Source organism: Grampus griseus (genome assembly GCF_964374135.1).
Source record: "Grampus griseus genome assembly, chromosome: 9".
Classification (NCBI taxonomy): domain Eukaryota; kingdom Metazoa; phylum Chordata; class Mammalia; order Artiodactyla; family Delphinidae; genus Grampus; species Grampus griseus.
This window is the reverse complement of record NC_139003.1, coordinates 55,204,912-55,226,261: the sequence shown is the minus strand read 5'-3', so window position 1 is coordinate 55,226,261 and position 21,350 is coordinate 55,204,912. Positions and strand designations below refer to the sequence as shown.

General features: G+C 38.3%; 1 protein-coding gene across 1 annotated transcript in view; it reads right to left on the bottom strand.

Moving 5' to 3' along the window:
- Positions 1-20,698, bottom strand: part of AKAP9 (A-kinase anchoring protein 9) — a 144,784-nt gene extending 124,086 nt beyond the window's left edge. The window contains exon 1 of the mRNA XM_082661502.1: positions 20,521-20,698. Within this exon, the coding sequence (XP_082517628.1) occupies positions 20,521-20,568 (48 nt within the window). The 5' untranslated portion in view covers positions 20,569-20,698. The remainder of the gene's footprint in view (positions 1-20,520) is intronic.
- Between the last annotated feature and the right edge of the window lie 652 nt (positions 20,699-21,350).

The following is a 21,350-nucleotide window of genomic DNA, read 5'->3' as shown; positions in this document are numbered from 1 at the left end:
CGGACGCGCAGGCTCAGCGGCCATAGCTCACGGGCTCAGCCGCTCCGCGGCATGTGGGATCTTCCTGGACCGGGGTACGAACCCGTGTCCCCTGCATCGGCAGGCGGACTCTCAACCACTGCACCACCAGGGAAGCCCCCTGCAATATAACCTTTTTTAGTAAAAGGAAAATTAAGTGCATCTCTTTTAACAAAGATAAGGCAGGCCTCAGGCTCACAGCCTTCAACAATTATACCTATTTTAAATTTTAATAACATTATACACAGAGGCATGGATTAAATTCTGGAAGAATATAACCATAACAACTTTGGTCTGTCTCTGGATTTGGGATTACAGGTATTTTTCCTTATGCTCACTTGAAATTTCCTTTTTGGTGCATAAATTTTCCAAATTTTATATGAAGCAACTATTAACTACCAATTCCTAAATTTTATTTGAACTCAGTCATTCTGAGAGAAACAAAAGCATAAGAACAGGTGTAAGCCCTTTGTGCCTTAAAAAGAGGAAACAGAGGAAATATACGAACATATTAATATATAAATTAGACCAATTACAAAGATGGCCAGTAAATGTCTTATGATATAAAGGATTAAAGTAATCTTGATGATGTTGATATCATTAACTATCAAAATATGTGACAAATACTAGAATCTATAGAATAACATACAGCATGTTATACTTTTGTCTGCTGTAAATGAAGAAAAGTTTACAGATCTGTATTGTTTACTTAACAAATGTGTCTAATTAATAAGTCAGAAATATCTAATCACTGACTTTGCAATATAAAAATATATCACATTTAAATTTCTTCCCCAGTTCATCAGCAACTAGTCAGTTATTCTACTATTTGCTTAAGGAACAGATGCAAGACCAGTTGCCTCTATTTGTACATTATTAAGCTGCTGGAATGCATTTAAACTACTTTGGAGAGCAAATTCATTCTTAAAAATAAACCAACTGAAACACTATTATATATTATCTGTAAATAGAATCAAAAGTCTAGGGACATCATTTTAAAACGATCCCTCAGAAAGAATGCAAAAGCAAAAAAATGCTAATGACATTCTTAAGATTTAAAAATATATTCAGACAGCAGAGGATATCAGGGCAATGATGAAGATTTTGTTTAAAATTCCAACTCTGTTAGGATATATAATTTATATTTAATATTTATTTATACTTACAAATACATAACAAAAGAGAAAACTAAAATCCTGTACTATAAAAAGACTGATTAAAAAAAAAACAAACAGGGGCTTGCCTGGTGGCGCAGTGGTTGAGAGTCCGCCTGCCGATGCAGGGGACACGGGTTCGTGCCCTGGTCCGGGAAGATCCCACATGCCGCGGAGCGGCTGGGCCCGTGAGCCATGGCCACTGAGCCTGCGCGTCCGGAGCCTGTGCTCCGCAAAGGGAGAGGCCACAACAGTGAGAGGCCTGCGTGCCGCAAAAAACAAACAAACAAACAAACAAAAAACCCGCTGCCTGAGACAACAGTATCCATTATTAAATGAACCCACTGAAAAGGTTAATAATAGATATGGAATAAAAAGTAGAATAGGGGGGCTTCCCTGGTGGCGCAGTGGTTGAGAGTCCGCCTGCCAATGCAGGGTACACGGGTTCGTGCCCCGGTTTTGGAGGATCCTACATGCCGCGGAGCGGCTGGGCCCGTGAGCCGTGGCCGCTGAGCCTGCGTGTCTGGAGCTTGTGCTACATAACGGGAGAGGCCCCAACAGTGAGAGGCCCGCATACCGCAAAAAAAAAAAAAAAAAAAAAAAGGAGAATAGGGGCTTCCTTGGTGGTGCAGTGGTTAAGAAATCGCCTGACAATGCAGGGGACAAGTGTTCAAGCCCCGGTCCAGGAAGATCCCACATGCCGCAAAGCAACTAAGCCCATGAGCCACAACTACTAAGCCTGCGCTCTAGAGCCCACGAGCCACAACTATGAAGCCTGTGTGCCACAACTACTGAAGCCCGCAGGCCTAGAGCCTGTGCTCTGCAACAAGAGAAGGCACTGCAATGAGAAGCCCACACACCACAGTGAAGAGTAGCCCCTGCTCGCTGCAACTAGAGAAAGCCCGCGCGCAGCAAAGACCCAACGCAGCTATTAAAAAAAAAAAAAAAAAAAAAACTTCTATTACAGTATGTAGAACTAATCACTTCTAAGGACATAAAATTACCAAGACATTGTTTCAGGCCTATGTTATTGATTACATGAAGTCATATTATTTTTTCCAGAACAATTAACCAGAAGGTAAACTCCATGAATGTAAGAACTTTTGTTCACTGCTATATATTCAAAATCTAGAACAGTACTCAATAAATACATGATGAGTGAAAAAAAGATAACATACCTTTTATAGAAAAGTTAACATTAAGCAATAATTTTAAGCACTGTTCCACAGAACCTAAGAACTAAGATGATAAACTGACATATCTAATTCCACTATCTAAAAAAGTTCCATGGTCTCAGAATTCAAAGCGGCAATTAAATGAATTAAAACATAAAATATTCCCTCTCACCATAATCTCTCTACCCCACTAGGCAAAACAAATAAACAGAAAAACTAAACAAATGACAAAATGAAATTCTCAGAAAAACAAAAATAATAGCTTTTTAGGAAGAGTTCTGTTTTGTAAAAACATGAGAAAAGGAACAAGAGCACATCATAAATCACATCATAAGTAGCTATCTATTTTTATTTTAAATCTGAAAAATGGCAAGTTGGCAGATAAGCAAAAACCAGAAACTCTATTCAATTAGCTAATCATTTGATACTGCAATGGGGCACTTTAAATTACTGGAAAAACATTTATTCTAAAACATGCTGGAAATTCAGACTACAGACATCTGTGTTTGTCATTTGGAAGCCAATTATAAAAATGTTAACATATGCAGGCACGGAAATAGCTGCAAGATTTACTGGAAAGATATCATGTCCATATACACTTGTCTTTCAAAACTAATTCAGATCTCAAGCAAATGTCTTACCCGGACCAGAACACGAATAATTAAATAAAAATGACTAATAATTTATTTCATAAACTCAATATTTATTTATAAATGATCATTCTCAATAAAACAAGGAATTTTTTTAATGCTGTAAAAAAAATGCCAAGTTTTTATAATGTCACTTCAATAAAAGTACTAACTGGAATCTGTTTTGTTTCTTGAGAGTTCATCAGGTGTTTATGTGCCAGGCACAAAGCTAGACATGAGTCGAAATACACTGTCTTAACAGTAGGATCTTTTAGTCTAGGCCAGCCGATTATTTCATTGAGTTGTGAGAAACAAGGTAAAAGTTAGTGTACAATTTTGTAAACTCAACAGTCCTATGTTATCTTTAAGGAGGTAGTACGAGAACTTCTCTTGTCCTGATTTTCTCAAAAAAGGCTTTCTGTAAGAGGTGTGGTTGCAGTTTTACAGCTGTGAAGGAAATAACTTGGCATATGACAGACAGTAGTGAGTAGTTCATTTATTTAAAAAATATTTATTGTGTTTATGGAATAAATTATCATGTGTTTGCCCTGTGCAGGGTAGGTAGTAATGAAACAGATACAAACCCTACTCCTCTGAATTGTAATCCAGGTAGGAAGAAAAAAATTAAACAAATATGGACAAATACAGAAATATATCATTTCAAGAGACAAAAAGTGCTTTGAAGAAAAAGTATAGGTACTAAAGAAAGTCTAAAACAGAAAGACTTAATTTGAATGGGAATGTAAGGGAGAAGTCATGAAATATTGAGAAAAGAATGTGGAAGCTGAGATTTGAAGACAAATATGAGTTACTTGCCCAAAAGTAGCAAAATAGAACAGGAACATCTGACTCCAAAGTCAGTATTCTTTCCATTACACCAATTTGCATTCCATGCATTCTGAGCTCTTTTCCTTCATTTGTCGTTAAACTTAAAACCACTAACATTAAATCTAGAACAGGAAGTTTAAAGGCATGAACAAATGAAATCACCAAAACAAATACTTTTTTGACAACACTAGGGAAAAAACACACACACAACACACACATACACCAAGAACTTATAAAATATTTAAAAAATGTTATCTACTTTCTCTAGTCTTCAAAAGCAGCTGTAAGTAGCTATGTTTTTACTGTAGAAAATTTAAGAAATCCTAATTAATTCTAATTATGTAACTATTTGTACCTGTCCGTGCAGCCTTTACCTTTGTGATATTCCCTAATGAATGTTGAACAATGCTGTACAAGCTATTACAACAAAACTTCAGGGACCTAACTATGAAAACACAGAAGAGTAACACAGTTGACCCAAACACAATTTGTATGTAGAGCTGAAGTAGGGCAACTGAAAACAAAGAAGACAAAAGCAACACTTTAAAGATGCTCTGAAGAATATTTTCCAACGATATGACAAAATACAAACTGTTGGAAAATAACAGTGCCAAATAGACCCGATGAAATCAGATATGGAAAAGACCACAGGACTTTACCTTATGGAGACAGCAGTCTTATTTATATCCTAAAACCTCATTCAATGCAGAATTTTTCTCAAAGTTTTGGAACACTTTCACGTCTAAGAAGAAAACGGATTCTGGAACTGAAAAAGTTACCTTAATTTTGCAAATTTTAACACATTTCATTGTCTGGCACATAGTAAGTCCAAATATTTTTTGAGTGAAAATAATGTTTCAAAAAGAATATGGATTACATATATTAGAGTACTGGACTGTTGTGTTTACAGAGACTCTAATAAACTAGCTATGTGACACTGGACAAGCCACTTAACCTCAAGAGAACTCAGTTTTTTCAACTGTACAATGAAGAGGAGGATTAGAAGGATCTCTTAAAACTTCTTTCAGTTTTACCATATGATCCAGCAAGTCCACTCTTAGGTGATATATCTGAAGAAAACAAAAACAGTAATTCAAAAAGATACATGCACCCCAATGTTCACAGTAGCATTATTTACAATAGCCAACATATGGAAGCAACCTAAGCGTCCATCAACAGATGAATGAATAAAGAAAATGTGGTATACATACAATGGAATATTACTCAGACATAAAAAAGAACGAACTTCTGCCATTTGTATCAACATGGATGGACCAGAAGGTTTTATGCTTACTGAAATAAGTCAGACAGAGAAAGACAAATACTGTATGTTTTCTCTTATATGTGGAATCTAAAAAACAGAACAAACAAATGAATATAACAAAACAGAAACAGACTCAGATATAGAGAACACACTAGTGGTTACCAGTGGGGCAAGAGGCAAGATATAGTGGTAGGGGATTAAGAGGTACAAACTACTATGTATAAAATATTATAAGTAAGGTACAAGGATATATTGTACAGCACAGGGAATATAGCCTATATTTTATAATAACTTTAAATGGAGTATAACCTATAAAAATATTAAATCTCTATGTTGTACACTTGAAAATAATATAATATTGTAGATCAACTATATGTCAATCAATAAATAAAATTTCTTCCAGCTTTTAATGCTTAAATTGGAAAAGTTTTTTTCAACTGTTTCTTTCCCTTTTTCTTCCCCATACTCTCACTTAATTATGTAGAAGAAAAACTAGAATTCTACATTATAAAAGTTCCTTTTTAACTGTTGCTTGAAAAAACAGTTCAATAAATAGTATCAATTATGAAATGATACCAAATGAAAAAACATACAGAATACAAAGTGGAATGATTATAGTATAGTGTTTAGAACAAATCAGTTCTAAGTATATAAAATTATCAAAATACTGTTTTAGGCTCATGTTACTATAAGAAGTATATGAAGTCAAATTATTATTGTAGAACAAATAACTAGAAGAGATGCTCCAGGAGGGCAGGGATTTTTAATCAAAATCAAAGCCTATTTAATACTCTTAAGTCTCGAATAGTGCCTGCATATAGGTTCTCAATAAAAATTTGCTGAGTGAAAAAAAAGATAATTTTTTTTTTTTTTTACAGAAAACAGGAACCATAGCAATAGTTTTAGGCTTATTCCTCAGAACTTCAGAATACCTGTATAGTTTCTAAAAAAAAACCTAAAATGATAAATCAGGTCCATGGTTACATTACTATACAACCATACTATGTAATATTATGTACCTGTCAAAGATAATGTTTTCAAAAAAAATTTAATGTGGGAAAATGCTCTCAACATAAAGCTGGGGGAGAAAAGAGACCAAAACTGCATGCAGAGTATGATTCAAGCTAAGTTTAAAAATATACATAGAAACAAAGAATGAACAAACTGTTAATAGTGATTACTTGTAGGTTATGAGAGTATGGGTAATTGTTTTCTTTTCTGAGAGATTTTCACTGCCTCCCTCCCTCCCCCAAAGATCTGTAAAGAATATTCACTAATAAAACTATGGGCCCATATGTTAATATCACTATTTTTAAAAGGATATAATACAACTACACATCTACCAAAAATCTCATCCCAAAAGACAGAAATAAGGCAGAAGTCCCAGGAATTATGCTGTCTTGGGGCCTGGCCTCTTTCATCAGCCTCTCCAGACACCCTCTCCAGACATCCCATAAGCATAACTGCTAACAGTGACAGATTATTACACCTCACTGTTCAGATGCCACCAACTTCTGTTTCATTTCACTGTCACCTCATTTACTGCTAACACTGAACGGTGAGAACAATGGCACTTTGCCCCAACCTTATCTAGTTTCTGCATAGTATAAAGCTTAATCTCATCAAAAATAAACAAATAAATAGCAGTTCATGTAAAGGAGAATCCTAAAACAAGGTATATCTGTAACAGATGCTATCACCCTCAGCAGCAAAAATACATGCCAGCTTATTATCTGAGGTTTGTTCACTTATAAGCCACAGATAATAGAATATTATTCTCTCTTATATGCATTTTTTTTTGCAGGAAATATCGACTTAAAAAATAAAAGAACTGCTATATCTGGTCACTTCAATGGCCCCATCCTGTCAGATATCCAGTGCCCATCAACAGCTCCAATGATCTGTCAGAGATCATTTGTGATGAAACTGGGTGTATAATAAAGACATAAATATCAGTTGGCTTTGGTTTTGCTTCCTCTTCCTATCTCATTCCACAACACAACACACTCACTACTCCCCGAGGACTGAGGGACCATGGGATTATGATCTCTGCACACCGCTAGGCCTTGGGCATATGCATCGGAAAATGGGCAAAAGTTAACACAGCACCAGTGTTTGTAACAGAAAAACTGGAAACAACCCAAATGCTCATTTATATGAGAATGCTAAATGAGGTAAATTCCTATAATGGAATTGTATGCAGGTGTGAACATCTTTACATAATACTGAACAAAAAGAAAATCATTAAATACTGCTTATAATATGATACCATTAAGTTCAAAAACAGCAAAACTAATATATTACGTAAACATATGTGGTACAGAAAAGCAAGGCACTGATAAAGAAAATTCAGAATTGTAGTTACCTTAGGTAGAGAGGGGGTGGGATTAGATTGGGAAAGGTTTCAAATGTATTTGAATGTGTATATTTCTTAAACTGGGTGACAGGCATAGAGGTCATTTTTTAAAAATCATTTTTCTTATCTATATAATTTATATGTATTCTTTTGCAGGTGAAACATATTTAAGTATTTTTAAAGTATGTATTTAGAACTTCCTGCTGAGGAAACTGGCCAGTGCTCATAGCTCCTACCATACAGGACACCCCAGCTGCTCCTCTCAGTCTAGTCTGATGAGAAAAGAGGCAGTTGAATAGATTCTTCTCTTGGAATTAGGGAACAAAGAGTTAGAAAAGATATCCAGAAAGTAACAGAGGGGAGATGAATCTTATTGAAGGATTTGAAAATCAGTGCATGATGCAATAATCATATAAACATCCCTAAACTCACCCATAAAGTACATTTATGTTATCAACCTACTAGTCATGTTGCAGACTAAAATACTTTTTGTGTATTCAGCACAGCCAGTTTTCCTTCTGACAAAATCATCCTTACTTCTTTAGTTGCACACCAAGTAAAGTAGCTGGCATATAAGAGTTCATGATGTATAATCACCTAGTTTTGCAGAATCACACAAATTAGCTATGTCAGTGGGTCCCAAACTTTACTGCACATTGAGGATCTTTAAAATGTAGTGAGTCATGGACTTCCCTGGTGGCGCAGTGGTTGAGAGTCCGCCCGCTGATGCAGGGGACATGGGTTCGTGCCCCGGTCCGGGAAGGTCCCACATGCCGCGGAGTGGCTGGGCCCGTGAGCCATGGCCGCTGAGCCTGAGCATCCGGAGCCTGTGCTCCGCAACGGGAGAGGCCACAACAGTGAGAGGCCCGCGTACCACAAAAAAAAAAAAAAGTGAGTCCTGGATCACACCTCAGACTTTCTGATTTGGGGTTGGAGTGTGACTTAGGCTTTGAAATTGTTTAAAGCTTTCCAGAGGCTTCTAATGTGCAGCAAAGTTTGGGAACCACTAAGCTAGATGCTTACTCTATGAATTGATTTGCTTGCACTATTTAAATAATTTTTCTCTCCCCCTTCTTTTTTTTTTTTTAAGCGTCTACAGTGGGAAACAATTCCATTGAATAGAACAAATTTGGGGATTCATCCTTAATTTTTGGTCATGTGCAAACTGATGTACAAGCAAAAGAAGCTGATCTGCAAAGAGAGGAGCATCAGATATTGTGAAAGTGAAATAAGGGATGATAGAGAGAATGGCATTGGTTCCAAATGCCTGTTCTGTTTCCCATGAGGCCCAACTATACTTCTCTTAGCTTCCTTTGAAATCTCTCTATCTTTACTATAACGCTCTTTTTCTCTCCTTAACTAATCAGTTTTTTGGGAACAAAGTGCCCTGCTAGAAGTAGGGTGCTTCCATTTAGCTATTTGAATCACTCAATATTTTATATTAAAAAAAAAACAACAACTCATGTTTTCACTGCTTCATCTGTATAGCAATAACATATACCTGCCACCTGGTGGCAGCATACCTACCTGAATATGGGATATCTTTTTTGGAAAACAGTAACCCTTTTCAAAGGTTAAACATGTCAAATATACATTCTTTGACAGTTTTTGGCTACTTTTCGGATAAAATCCATACTGTCTCAACTAACACATATGGCTCCTCATTATCTGATCCCAGCCTATTTCCCCAATCTAGTTTTCCAGCATGAGAATAATGATGATGATGGCTAATACTTCTTGAAAAGTTTTTTAATCTGACAATCTTCTAAGAGCTTTATATGTATTAGCTGAATCCTCACAACAACCCCAAGGCAGGTACTATTATTTTTCTCATTTTCCAGATGGGAAACAGAAGTACTGAGAAGTTTAAGCAACTTGCCTAAAGTCACAAAGCTAATAAACTGCAGAGCCAGAATTTGATCCCAGACTGTCTCGTCTAGTCCAAGCTCATAACCACTACTATTATACTGCTTTTCACAAAAAAATCTTTGAAAAAGTAGGTAGCATTCACCACCCTTTCCTGATTCACATTCATTCTCCATCCCACAGTAATCTGAATTCTTTGCTTCCCTTTCTCACCAACTGTTGCTAAAGCTCAAGGTCACTTTTCAAGTCTCCATCATACTTGATTTCTCATTTTTGACAAGTGGTCACTCCTTACTTGAAACTCTTCCCTTAGTCTCACAGACATCATCATCTCCTACTTTGTAAATACTTTTATCCAATATTCTTTGCAGATACTTCTCCACCTGTTTTTTAAACATGGGTGTTTCCACAGAATTCAACTCTCAGTAACCCATTTAGTCGTCATCTTGAGTGAACTCCCCACTCCCAGAGTGTCAGCCAGTATCTTTAAACCAAATATTTCTCTAGCATGGCCTTCTAAAGGAACAGACTCATATTCAGTTTTACACTGGGCCACTCTTCTAGGATATCCTCTGACTCAATGTATCCAAAACAAAAGTCATCTTCATCTTACTAAAATATTTGTTACCCTCCAAAAATGCCCACATTTCCTATCTCAGAGACCCATTTCACTCAAATCCTCTTTTCCCCCAAATTTGTCCATGTTCCCCTATCTCAGAGACCAGCACCTACATACCTTAAGTTGCTCAAGTCAGAAAACTAGAGTCTTCTCTTATCTTAGTCTGTTTGGGCTGCTATAACAAAATATCATAGACTGGGTGGCATATAAACATCAGAAATCTATTTCTCACAGTTCTGGAGGCTGTAAGTCCAAGATCAGGGAACCAGCAGATCTGGTGCCTGGTGAGAGCCCACTTTCCAGTTCACAGATGGCCATCGTTTTGCTATAGCCTCACATGGTGAAGGGGGCAAGGAATCTCTCTTTTGTAAGAGCAGTAATCCCATTTATGAGGGCTCTGCCCTCATGACTTAGTCATTTCCCAAAGGTGCCACCTCCTAATACAATCACCTTGGGTGGTACGATCGCTACGTATGATTTCTAGGGGGAAATGAACATTCAGATCATAGCATCTCTCTTACCCTTTACAACAATTATCAAGGCCTCTCAATCTTACCTCCTAAACAGTGATCAAGGATCACTGTTTAGCCAGTGCAGGGCTGAAGTTAAGAACACAATCTCTTGGGTCAGAGTGGGTTTGAATCCTTGTTCTGCCACCATGACTTTGTGCAAATTACTTAACCTCTCTAGTTTTCCCACCTATGAAATAGGGATAGAAACAGTATCCACAGCTGTTAGAATAGTTATAAGGATTAAATAAGAAAATGAATGTAAAACGCTTAGCATAATGCCTAGCATTAGAAAGTGCTCAAAAATCGGTAGCTACTATCATCACAAATTCATACTCTTCTATCTTCCACTGTCAACCTTCCCACTGTCCAAGTGAAAGACAATGAGGTAGAAACAGAAGTGGGGATAAATCAAGAAATATTTAGAAGGTAAAATCAGCAGAATGTGGTGATTGGTTGGCTCTGAAAGGTAAAGGAGAGTAACTCCCGGAAACCAAATAGAAGGTGAGATAATGTGGGCCTATTGGGTTGTGGTGTTAGAATGGGAAGAAAAAGGCTAAGTAGAAGACAAATTTTGAATAAAAAACAATTAATGGGATTGGGTTATGAGTACACAGGATACAGGAAGATAATTGCAGAATAATTCAAAGGGTTTTAGTTTTCAACTGAGATGCTTTCTCAATAGGTATAAACTACTGAGCCTCAAAAATACGATGGCACATAAGACAGAAAACAAGAACATTAAAATTTTATTTATTTATTTATTTTTGGCTGCATTGGGTCTTCTTTGCTGCGCGTGGGCTTCCTCTAGTTGTGGTGAGCCGGAGCTACTCTTCCTTGCGGTGCCCGGGCTTCTCACTGCAGTGGCTTCTCTTGTTGCGGAGCATGGGCTCTAGGCGTGCAGGCTTCAGTAGCTGCAGCACGCTGGCTCAGTAGGTGCAGCACGTGGGCCCTGGAGCATGCGAGTTTCAGTAGTTGTAGCATGTGGGCTCAGTAGTTGTGGTGCGTGGGCTCTAGGGCACACAGGCTTCAGTAGTTATGGCACACGGGCTCAGTAGTTGTGGCTCACGGGCTCTAGAGCACAGGCTCAGTAGTTGTGGCACACAGGCTTAGTTGCTCTGTGGCACGTGGGATCTTCCCGGACCAGGGATCGAACCCGTGTCCCCTGCATTGGCAGGAAGATTCTTAACCACTGCGCCACTGGGGAAGTCCCAAACATTAAAAATTTTAAATCCAAATCACAGAGGGAAAAAAAGACTATATAGACTCCTGTCATAAGACTAAAACACCAATGCCTATTAAAATTACTTATACTGCATTTCACCCTTTTAATTAAAAAATATATATATATTCTTCTCACCTAAAAAAAAAATCCCAAATTACTATCTTCTCTTTTTCTCAAACTTTACTAAAAATTGCTATTGGTTAAAATGGAAAAGTGAGAGTTCTCTTGTTAAAGGGAGTAGAAATGCTCAGACATATATTTTCATTAGAAGAGGAATTTATACAAATTAAAAATTAAATATCAGTTTGGCAAATGTAGATGGTTGTACATTAAAATAGTCCCAATATTTTAAGTTATCTTTGAGAAGTTTCTATAACTTTCAGCCAAAACCTATTATTTCATATATAAACTCCCAGCAAATATTTGCTAATGCAGGTTTTACACATTTTCTAATACTTTGCCCTTTACAGCATCTACTTATTTATTTGACTTTAGAAATCAACTTATACATACACAGTCAACAGACCATAAGTGGTGTAGTAATTAACTCAGATCACTGCCCCATGCCCATCGCAAATCCCTGCATCTCTTTCCCCTGCATCCTCTTACACACTTTCATACATTAAACTTGCTTTTTCATAAATCTGAAGAACATTTTTAGTTATAACTGGTCCCTGTTCCTATCTTCCCTGGGGAAACAATAAGGCACTATCAACTTGAAAAAGTGAGACCCTTGAGGAATAAATACAGTCTAATCAGAGTCCACAATGAATGAGCCCTAGCAAACAAGGAATTTTGTTTACTAATTTTGTGTGTTCAGTATCAAGAAAAAGAAGGAAAGAGATTCTAGACTTTACACCCTGTTAGTTTTTCATAGCTCTGTAACCAGAGAACCTATTCAATTAATACAATTTATAAATTCAAATCTTTATAGATTAGGATTTTGAATAGTTTAGTACAGTTCTTACTAGTGAAAATTAATAATTTGGGGGGCTTTGAGAAATGACCTCTTACAAGAAAAGAAGTAAATTTGGGGGCTTTAAGAAATGATTTCTTAAAAGGAAAAAAAAGTTAGACTTACAGAGAAACTTTTAGACCACATAAGAATCTCAGTGAACAGCAAACCACAGTAAGAATCATAACCCTGATGGCAACTGAAAACAACCACCACACTGTTCATGAAACAAAGAGAATGAAGGAATTTTTCATGGTACAAAAGAATCTATAGATTTAAATAAATAACTTAGGCAAAACCACTTCTGGAACAATTCTGTTTTTAACAGCATTAAATCCACATGCAAATCGACCACAGCTTTATGCAGTGTACCTAGATGAGCATTAAGTATCCTAAGTTATATTTTGGTGACCATGACCACAAAAACTCTAGAAGTAAAAGGGGAGTCAACATGACAAGAAAAGTATGTTACACCAGTAAAATATCTGTACAGATCTATTGTGTTCACATATGAAAATGGCAGGTCTTTTGGTTACTAAAGAAGATTAGGGTTTTTTTCCCATAGTGAAAATGGATTGGTAATGGTCAAGCAAAAAACCCAATAGGTGCCTCTGGAACCAGCTGCATGCACTTGTAAAACAACTGGCTATGGAATGAAATGACTCACTGGCCCACACAGAATTCAAACTTTAGCATTATGCTCTAATCAAACTACCAGGAACTTATGCAAAGGAAGGAACAGTTTAAATTTTGGCATAGCCCAGAAGGCCTAAAAAAAAGATGGAAGATGATCCTATGGAGACGTGTATCTCTCTCTACCTCTCTCCATCACCTGTCTGACTGCATGTTTCTCCCTCTCTCTCCCTCTCAGTATATAAATATATATGTAAGATAAATATAATAAGTAATAATCAGTAATATTATGTAAAAGAAGTTGGTAACAACAGAATTAAAAAATGGGCAAAGGACTTGAATAGACATTTCTCCAAAGACAGACAAACGGCCAATAGCACATGTAAAGATGTTCAACATCCTTAGTCATTAGGAAATTAAAGCGCAAAAGCAAAATGAGATACCACTTCCCACCCACTAGAATAGCTATAATTCTAAAAAAATAGAGGAGCTTCACTGCTGGCACAGTGGTTAAGAATCTGCCTGTCAATGCAGAGGACACGGGTTGGAGCCTGGGTCCGGGAAGATCCCACATGTCACGGAGCAACTAAGCCTGTGCGCCACCACTACTGAGCCTGCACTCTAGAGCTCGCGAGCCACAACTACTGAGCCCACATGCCACAACTACTGAAGCCCACGCAACTAGAGCCTGTGCTCTGCAACAAGAAGCCACCGCAATGAGATGCCCATGCACCGCAATGAAGAGTAGCCCCCGCACCGCAATGAAGAGTAGCCCCCGCTTGCTCCAACTAGAGAAAGCCCGCGCGCAGCAACGAAGACACAACACGGCCAAAAATAAAAATAAAACAAATATACTTAAAAAAATGGAAAACAATAAGTGTTGGTGAGGATATGAGAAATTAGAACCCTCATACACTGCTGGTGGGAATAGATACAGGCACTATGGAAAAAGTTTGGTGGTTCCTCAAAAAACATTGAATTACCATATGATCCAGAAATTCTACTCCTAGATATAGACCCAAGGGAAATGAAAACTGGTACTCAAATACTACACATGAATCTTCAAAGCAGCACTATTCACAAAAGCCATAAGGTAGAAACAACTCAAATGCCCATCAATGAATAAATAAACAAAATGTGGTATATACATACAACAAAATATTATTCAGCCATAAAAGGAAATGAAGAACTGATGCATACTATAACACTGATGAACCTTAAAAACATTATACTAAGTGAAAAAAAAAAAACAGACATTAAGGGTCAAACAGTATATGATTACATTTATATGAAATATGTAGAATAGGTAAACCGATAGAAACAGAAAGCAGATTGGTGGTTGCTAGAGGCTGGGGGAAGTAGGGAATGAAGAGTATCTTCTTAATGGATACAGGGCTTTACTCTGGGATGATAAAAATGTTTCAGAACTAGATAGAAGTGGTTGTACAACGCTGAACTGTTATGCCTCTGAATTGTTTTAAGATGGTTAATTTTTATATGACTTCCACCTCAAGTAAAAATTAAAAAATCATAGATTCTTTATATCTAGCACCAGAAGAACTCAAAAAGCTCTCAACCATCACCGCATTTATTCTTCAAAACACCTGCTAAGAGTCATGGACTGTGACAGGATTATTCCCACAGACAATAAGGCACAGACTTCATGATAATTTAAATAAGTGCTTGCCAAGTAAAAGTCCATAGCTGCAGTTGTAGGCGTTCAAAACTGTTAGTTGAACAAATAAGCCAGTAAATGTCTCCAAAGACCTAGTGCCCGTTCTTGTACGACAAATAGCATATACACATAGAATAGATGCCATGCCCCAGATGTAAAACAATCTTTATAAGTTTATAAAGAAACTTTAAAAAATTCTGAAGCTTTCCAAATTAAACTTTTTAAAGAGATGCTAAGGCAATAAGATGTCCAATTTCAATGGAAATGAATTGAGAAATAAATATAAATAATGTTCCTTACCATTTAATGTTTAACAATTTACCATGAGAACCTTTTTTAGCTTCCATATTAGAAGAAATTCACTTACATTTCAATAATCAGTATAACAGATAAACATTTTACGGTCACAGTTTAGTTCTTACGACAAACTTTTTTATATATAAAAATAAGAGGTGTTTTGTTTGAAAATAATTTTTGCCCCAATCTTGTCATATTCCAGTCACTTGGATATGTCCTATCTTTTTCACTTCCTCTTTTCCATGTGCTCATTCGACTTTCAGTTTCACTGACAGGACACCACAGACCTCCTTGCCAAACCTCTCTTCATTGGATCTTATTTTTTTTTTTTAACATCTTTATTGGAGTATAATTGCTTTACAATGGTGTGTTAGTTTCTGCTTTATAACAAAGTGAATCAGTTATACATATACATATGTTCCCATATCTCTTCCCTCTTGCGTCTCCCTCCCTCCCACCCTCCCTAACCCACCCCTCTAGGTGGTCACAAAGCACCGAGCTGATCTCCCTGTGCTATGCAGCTGCTTCCCACTAGCTATCTTACATTTGGTAGTGTATTTATGTCCATGCCACTCTCTCGCTTTGTCACAGCTTACCCTCCCCCTCCCCATATCCTCAAGTCCATTCTCTAGTAGATCTGTGTCTTTATTCCTGTCTTACTCCTAGGTTCTTCATGACATTTATTTTTTTCTTAACTTCCATATATATGTGTTAGCATATGGTATTTGTCCTTCTCTTTCTGACTTACTTCACTCTGTATGACAGACTCTAGGTCTATCCACCTCACTACAAATAACTCAATTTCGTTTCTTTTTATGGCTGAGTAATATTCCATTGTATGTATGTGCCACATCTTCTTCATCCATTCATCCAATGATGGACACTTAGGTTGTTTCTGTCTCCGGGCTATTGTAAATAGAGCTGCAATGAACATTTTGGTACATGACTCTTTTTGAATTATCGTTTTCTCAGGGTATATGCCCAGTAGTGGGATTGCTGGGTCATATGGTACTTCTATTTGTAGTTTTTTAAGGAAACTCCATACTGTTCTCCATAGTGGCTGTACCAATTCACATTCCTACCAGCAGTGCAAGAGTGTTCCCTTTTCTCCACACCCTCTCCAGCATTTATTGTTTCTAGATTTTTTGATGATGGCCATTCTGACTGGTATGAGATGATATCTCATTGTAGTTTTGATTTGCATTTCTCTAATGATTAATGATGTTGAGCATTCTTTCATGTGTTTGTTGGCAGTCTGTATATCTTCTTTGGAGAAATGTCTATTTAGGTCTTCTGCCCATTTTTGGATTGGATTGTTTGTTTTTTTGTTATTGAGCTGCATGAGCTGCTTATAAATTTTGGAGATTAATCCTTTGTCAGTTGCTTCATTTGCACTGGATCTTAAGGATCTTTTTTACCCAACCACTTCTCTATCCCTGTTCCTGCCACTTCTTGGAATGGCCTTAAAAACCTTTCTTCAATATATACTTCAAGAAACCTGTTCTGCCCATTCTTTCCTCCATATTCTCTCTTAAAGCTCATAATCTAAAAATCATGTTTTGCTTTGTTTTTTTCCCAACAAAGCCTAAAGTTCATTAATTAGTTTTTAAGTCACAGACAATGCACCACTGTTGCAATAAATGTTGAAGGTATCAAACTCCTGTATCCACTTTGAAAGCTAAGCAAGCTATGTCACATCTAAGAATTAAAATCTAGAAAGTTTAAAAGAAACAAGGAGGGAGAGCAACTTTCTTAGTGGTGGAGCACTGTGTCTGAAATATGCAAAGAACAATTGTACACCATAACTAACTTTGTCTATCTGAGTGGAAAAAGTAATTGAAAAGTCCTGTTATCAATAACCTAATATAAAGGTTGCACAGAGCACCGTCCTTTTTTGCATACAATTGGCACTACTTTCCAAACTGAAAATGCTCATTAAACAAATAAAAATCATATGATCAGTATTTACTGAATGCAATAGGCAAAATTTTTTAATAATTATTCAACAAATAATGCCAATTATATAAAATGCTGAATAGTTGATTAAAAACTTTGGTTTTACTGAATTCTACTACATTAGTAGAATGTTAAAAAGTATACCTAAGGTGAATTTGCAGAAGTAATTTTATACTAAATACATAACTGTCCTCTAATTTTGTTAGCTAATATTACAATACTTTCTTTACATAATACTGTAAATAATTTTACTTGGGAAAAAATGAAGTCATTTAAAGTGAAGTTAGAATAGTTTGGATCAACACAAGGACAGCCTATGTAGTACCGTCGCTGTCAGCACCTTGCAGGGGTGTTAGCCCAGCTCTGAAATTTTTTTTTTTTTTTTGCCGTACGCGGGCCTCTCACTGTTGTGGCCTCTCCCGTTGCGGAGCACAGGCTCCGGACATGCAGGCTCAGCGGCCATGGCTCACGGGCCCAGCCGCTCCGCGGCATGTGGGATCTTCCCGGACCGGGGCACGAACCTGCATCGGCAGGCGGACTCTCAACCACTACGCCACCAGGGAAGCCCAGCTCTGAAAATATTTACTTAATGCAGTAATGTCTCACATCTCCACGGGTCAGGCTTCTTACTACATCAACACTGAGGAAGTAGCTGAGGACCCAACAGCAAACGAAAAAACCAACAGGTAGCAGAAGAACTAAACTGTCATAAAGCCCATTCACCAGGCTCCATCAATGCTTGGTTATTACAAACCACTGTATCAAGCTCAGTTACTGGGTTCTCTAGTCACAGCAAATCTAAAACAGCAAGTTAGGGGAGGAGGCACAGGAGATGGAGCAAGGAAGGAAGTTTTCCAATGAACAGCTTACCAAAAACCAAGTAAAAAATTTACAAGTTGTGGTTTGTAAAACTAGACTATCAAATACAATATTTAAGTCCAATGAACAAACAAGACATTTAGAGAACCAAGTGTCTGAATAAGTTTTAGAAATGATGATTTTAAGAGATTTCTAATGCCAGCAATAAGATACTTCCAATTAAGAGAATTCTGGAATACTGTTATTAAATTACAACATGCTAGTAAAGTAGCACCCATTAACAATTCATAGTCATTCTGCTCATTAATTCACTAAGCAAATATTTACTGAGTGCTCACTATCTGATAGATATTATGCTAGACTGCATTAACATCAAGAGCTTTCTTTGTAAAACAGTCTTAAAAACGAGGTAGCAACATTTAACACATTTTACCAAATGAAAAAATTCGCCCAATATCCTACTATACCATCTCTCTCATTCTACTTATTACCCAGTGTCTGTCCGTCCCACTAAACTTTGAGCAACATGAAAGCAGAGACTATCACCACCTCTGTTATCTCTGGCTCTTGGTATAAAACAGCAGTTCGATACAGGTTTGCTGAACGACCTTACACTTACAATCCAAAGTTTTTAAGTCCTAATCTAAAAGCACACATTTATACAAATGAAGTAATGTCTACACTATTTTTGATGATGCTGTTTTCACCTATTTTCCATGTTCCTATCAGTCTTCATAACCTTAACAGCTGAATAATATTCCATCACACTAATATAGTTTAGAAAACGATTCTCCTAATATTGTCTTTGAAGTTTGTTCCTGCGTTTTTATATTGTGTCGCCAATGCTCCAGCAAATGTATCTTGCCTTACATGTCTCACAGATTTATTTCTGACTGGAAAAATTGGGATCTATTCTAGAAGATAATCTTCTACAATAAAAGTGAATGTTAAAAGGAGATTTTTATCCCATAGGCAGAATTTTGAAAGACAAAAAACACACATACACACAAAGAAACTAGAATTCTTTTTTGCCAAATCAAAGCAATTTAAATAAATCCTCTATTATGAAATGTGTTGTCCAAAGTAAACTATGTTTTTTGGACTGCTTCACATATACTTAGGAAAGATACTTCTGGAGACAGTAAAAATTCTCAGGTAACAAACAGACAAACAAAATGTCTAATTAGAACAGAACTTCGATGCTTTTGGAAGGGGGTACACACTTTACCTCCACTGTCTTGGATTCACAGATCACACTCAGACCCTCAGACTGCAGAAATGTAAGCAACTTTGGGCTTCTAAAGATGCCTCGATACCCTTTTCCTTCCATGTATAGATCCTAAAGTAATAATCTACCCGATAACATACAAGCACTTACACTTTGACCTTAGATAATATGAAGCTAGTTCATATGTTTATATTAATTTAAGAAACTTGTGCTAAGCATCTACCACTGTATCTCTGCAGTATGGCCCTTCAGCGATTACTGAAATCACAGACCCAGTCTCGTTTATTTATTTGGAGGAAGGAGAAGGTGAGGAAGAGAGAAGAAACAGTTAACTATATTCTAATTTAATTGAGGTGCAAGTATGGTTACTAACACTGATCTCTAATAAGCCAAAATATAGTCTAAAAACGGTAATTTCATTATCAGGAGGAAGGGAGCCTTTGAGGCCAGACAAAAAATATGTTCAAACATGTAATTTTTTAAAGAAATATTCTATTTAATTTATATTTTGTCTGTTAAATTTTTCATGAAACCCAGTGAATAATACCTTTTGCATTGTTTGCTTTACAGGTTTTTTCATACACACATTGGGACTCAACAAGATATATAAAACAATTCAATTGTTTAAAGCAGGAATTCTATAGGTGTTGCTTAGAATATGGAACCTTGCGTTCCCAGGAGTTCCATTCACATACTGCATTAACATTCCACACAATACAAAGCGCATGCCATGACAAAGACCTCCAAACACAAACATACAAAGCCATGCTTCTAAAAACGGCCCTAAAGCGAAGTTCACAGCTGGCACTTGTGGCACTCTCAAGCCACGGCTGAGGCAGCTGTCACAGGCCAATCACACACCCAAGAGTGCCAGCGTGCCACCTAAGAAAGCCAAGCTGATGATGAGCGTACAAATCCCCTACCGAATAAAGAAAGGCCCCAAATCCCCACCCTGAAAAGCACAATGCCTGCACAACCCAGAAAACTCCCTAAAAAAGCGAAACGCTGTAGATTTAAAAGCAATAAATATCAGCTTATGGCAATACAGTAAAAGAGAGATTTTTAATATTTGGGCATTCACGAGAAAGGAGCCACAGCACCCAATCATCACGGAAGTATCCGTTAGGTAGTTTATCACCAGGTTTTTTCAGTTAGAAAAGGTAGAGAAGGCGAGGGGAAAACGCAGACCCTGCAGCACCTCCCTCCCCAGGCGACGCACCAGAGCTGCTAAGATCTCCGCTTCCCAGGCCCCCTCCCCAACCCTTCCCAGCCACCGCCTCCCAGCGCAGGCCGGGCGGCCTCCAGCTCTCTTACCTTGGCTTTGCCAGCCTCCAGCTTCTTCTGTCTCTCTTCGTCCTCCATAGCGTCTGCGAGGAAGGCTGGGGGAAGACAGGCAGGGGGTCGGGACAGAAAGGAAAGGTCGGTTCACACGGGGATGCGACCGCAAGCTCCGTGGCCCTAGGAGCAGGGCTGGGCCAGGCGCTCCCCCCCGCTCGAGTGGAACCAGTCTCGGCGCTCACTGGCTGACCGTCTTCGGCCGCACGGGTAGCGTCATCACCGCCGCCGCCATCTTCGTCTCCACGTAAACACACGGCGGGACGGGAGGGAGGGGGGACGTTGTCCGCGCAGCCGCCGCGAGCCCGGCCGCTCAGGGCAGGTGCGCCAGCGGTCCCGCCCCACCCCGCCCCGCCTTCGCCAACCACGCGCGCCGCCGCGAGGGCTGCCCCAACCCGGCCTCAGACGTCTGCGCCCACAGGCGAGAATCCGGTGGGAGAGAGCCCCCTTCCCCGGGGACTAACGCCACTCCCCAGGTGGCGGCCTGGCTGAGGAGGTGGGAGAGAGGGGGTGCGCCAGGGGCGCCGGTCGGACCCCCACCACCGTACAAGGGACTCTGGTCGCTTTTAAAACATGGAGATGTTTAAAATTTCAAGGGAAAAAAGAAAACACAGGTCCCTAAAGGTGAAATTGGTGAACAATGAAAAACCCCAAAGGAAAAGATGGGGGGCGGGGAGGGGACCTATTGGACGACTGCTCAACCCGGAGGATTGGGAGAGCAGCCAGTAGCCCTCACTCCTTCCATAGCAGAAAGCTCCTCCCTTTTCCTCCCACGGGGCTGCCCAGTCTCCGGTTCATCTTCAAGGCCC